Source organism: Penaeus monodon, chromosome 33 (genome assembly GCF_015228065.2).
Source record: "Penaeus monodon isolate SGIC_2016 chromosome 33, NSTDA_Pmon_1, whole genome shotgun sequence".
Lineage (NCBI taxonomy): Eukaryota > Metazoa > Arthropoda > Malacostraca > Decapoda > Penaeidae > Penaeus > Penaeus monodon.
In genome coordinates, this window is record NC_051418.1 from 29323413 (window position 1) to 29323630 (window position 218).

General features: G+C 39.9%; 1 protein-coding gene across 1 annotated transcript in view; it reads left to right on the forward strand.

Moving 5' to 3' along the window:
- Positions 1–218, forward strand: part of LOC119594215 (ubiquitin carboxyl-terminal hydrolase 7-like) — a gene marked incomplete in the record, with an annotated part of 30875 nt that overhangs the window by 13489 nt on the left and 17168 nt on the right. The window contains 1 exon segment of the mRNA XM_037943286.1: positions 1–51. Coding sequence (XP_037799214.1) covers positions 1–51 — 51 coding nt within the window.

Here is a 218-nt window from a genome sequence, read left to right on the forward strand (position 1 = left end):
CCCAGGAAGTGTCTTCATCCACCACACAACATGACACAGAAATGGATGAAGGTATGTGAAGCATCGCCAAAGTACCCTCTTTCTTCAATACTGGTAAATATTGCTATAGAGATGTACTTTTGTGTGTTTGTCTGTGTGGATCAGGGTATTTTTACAAAGTACCCTTTTTCTTCAGCCCTTGTAAATAGAGGATAAATATCGCTAGAGAGATGCACTTC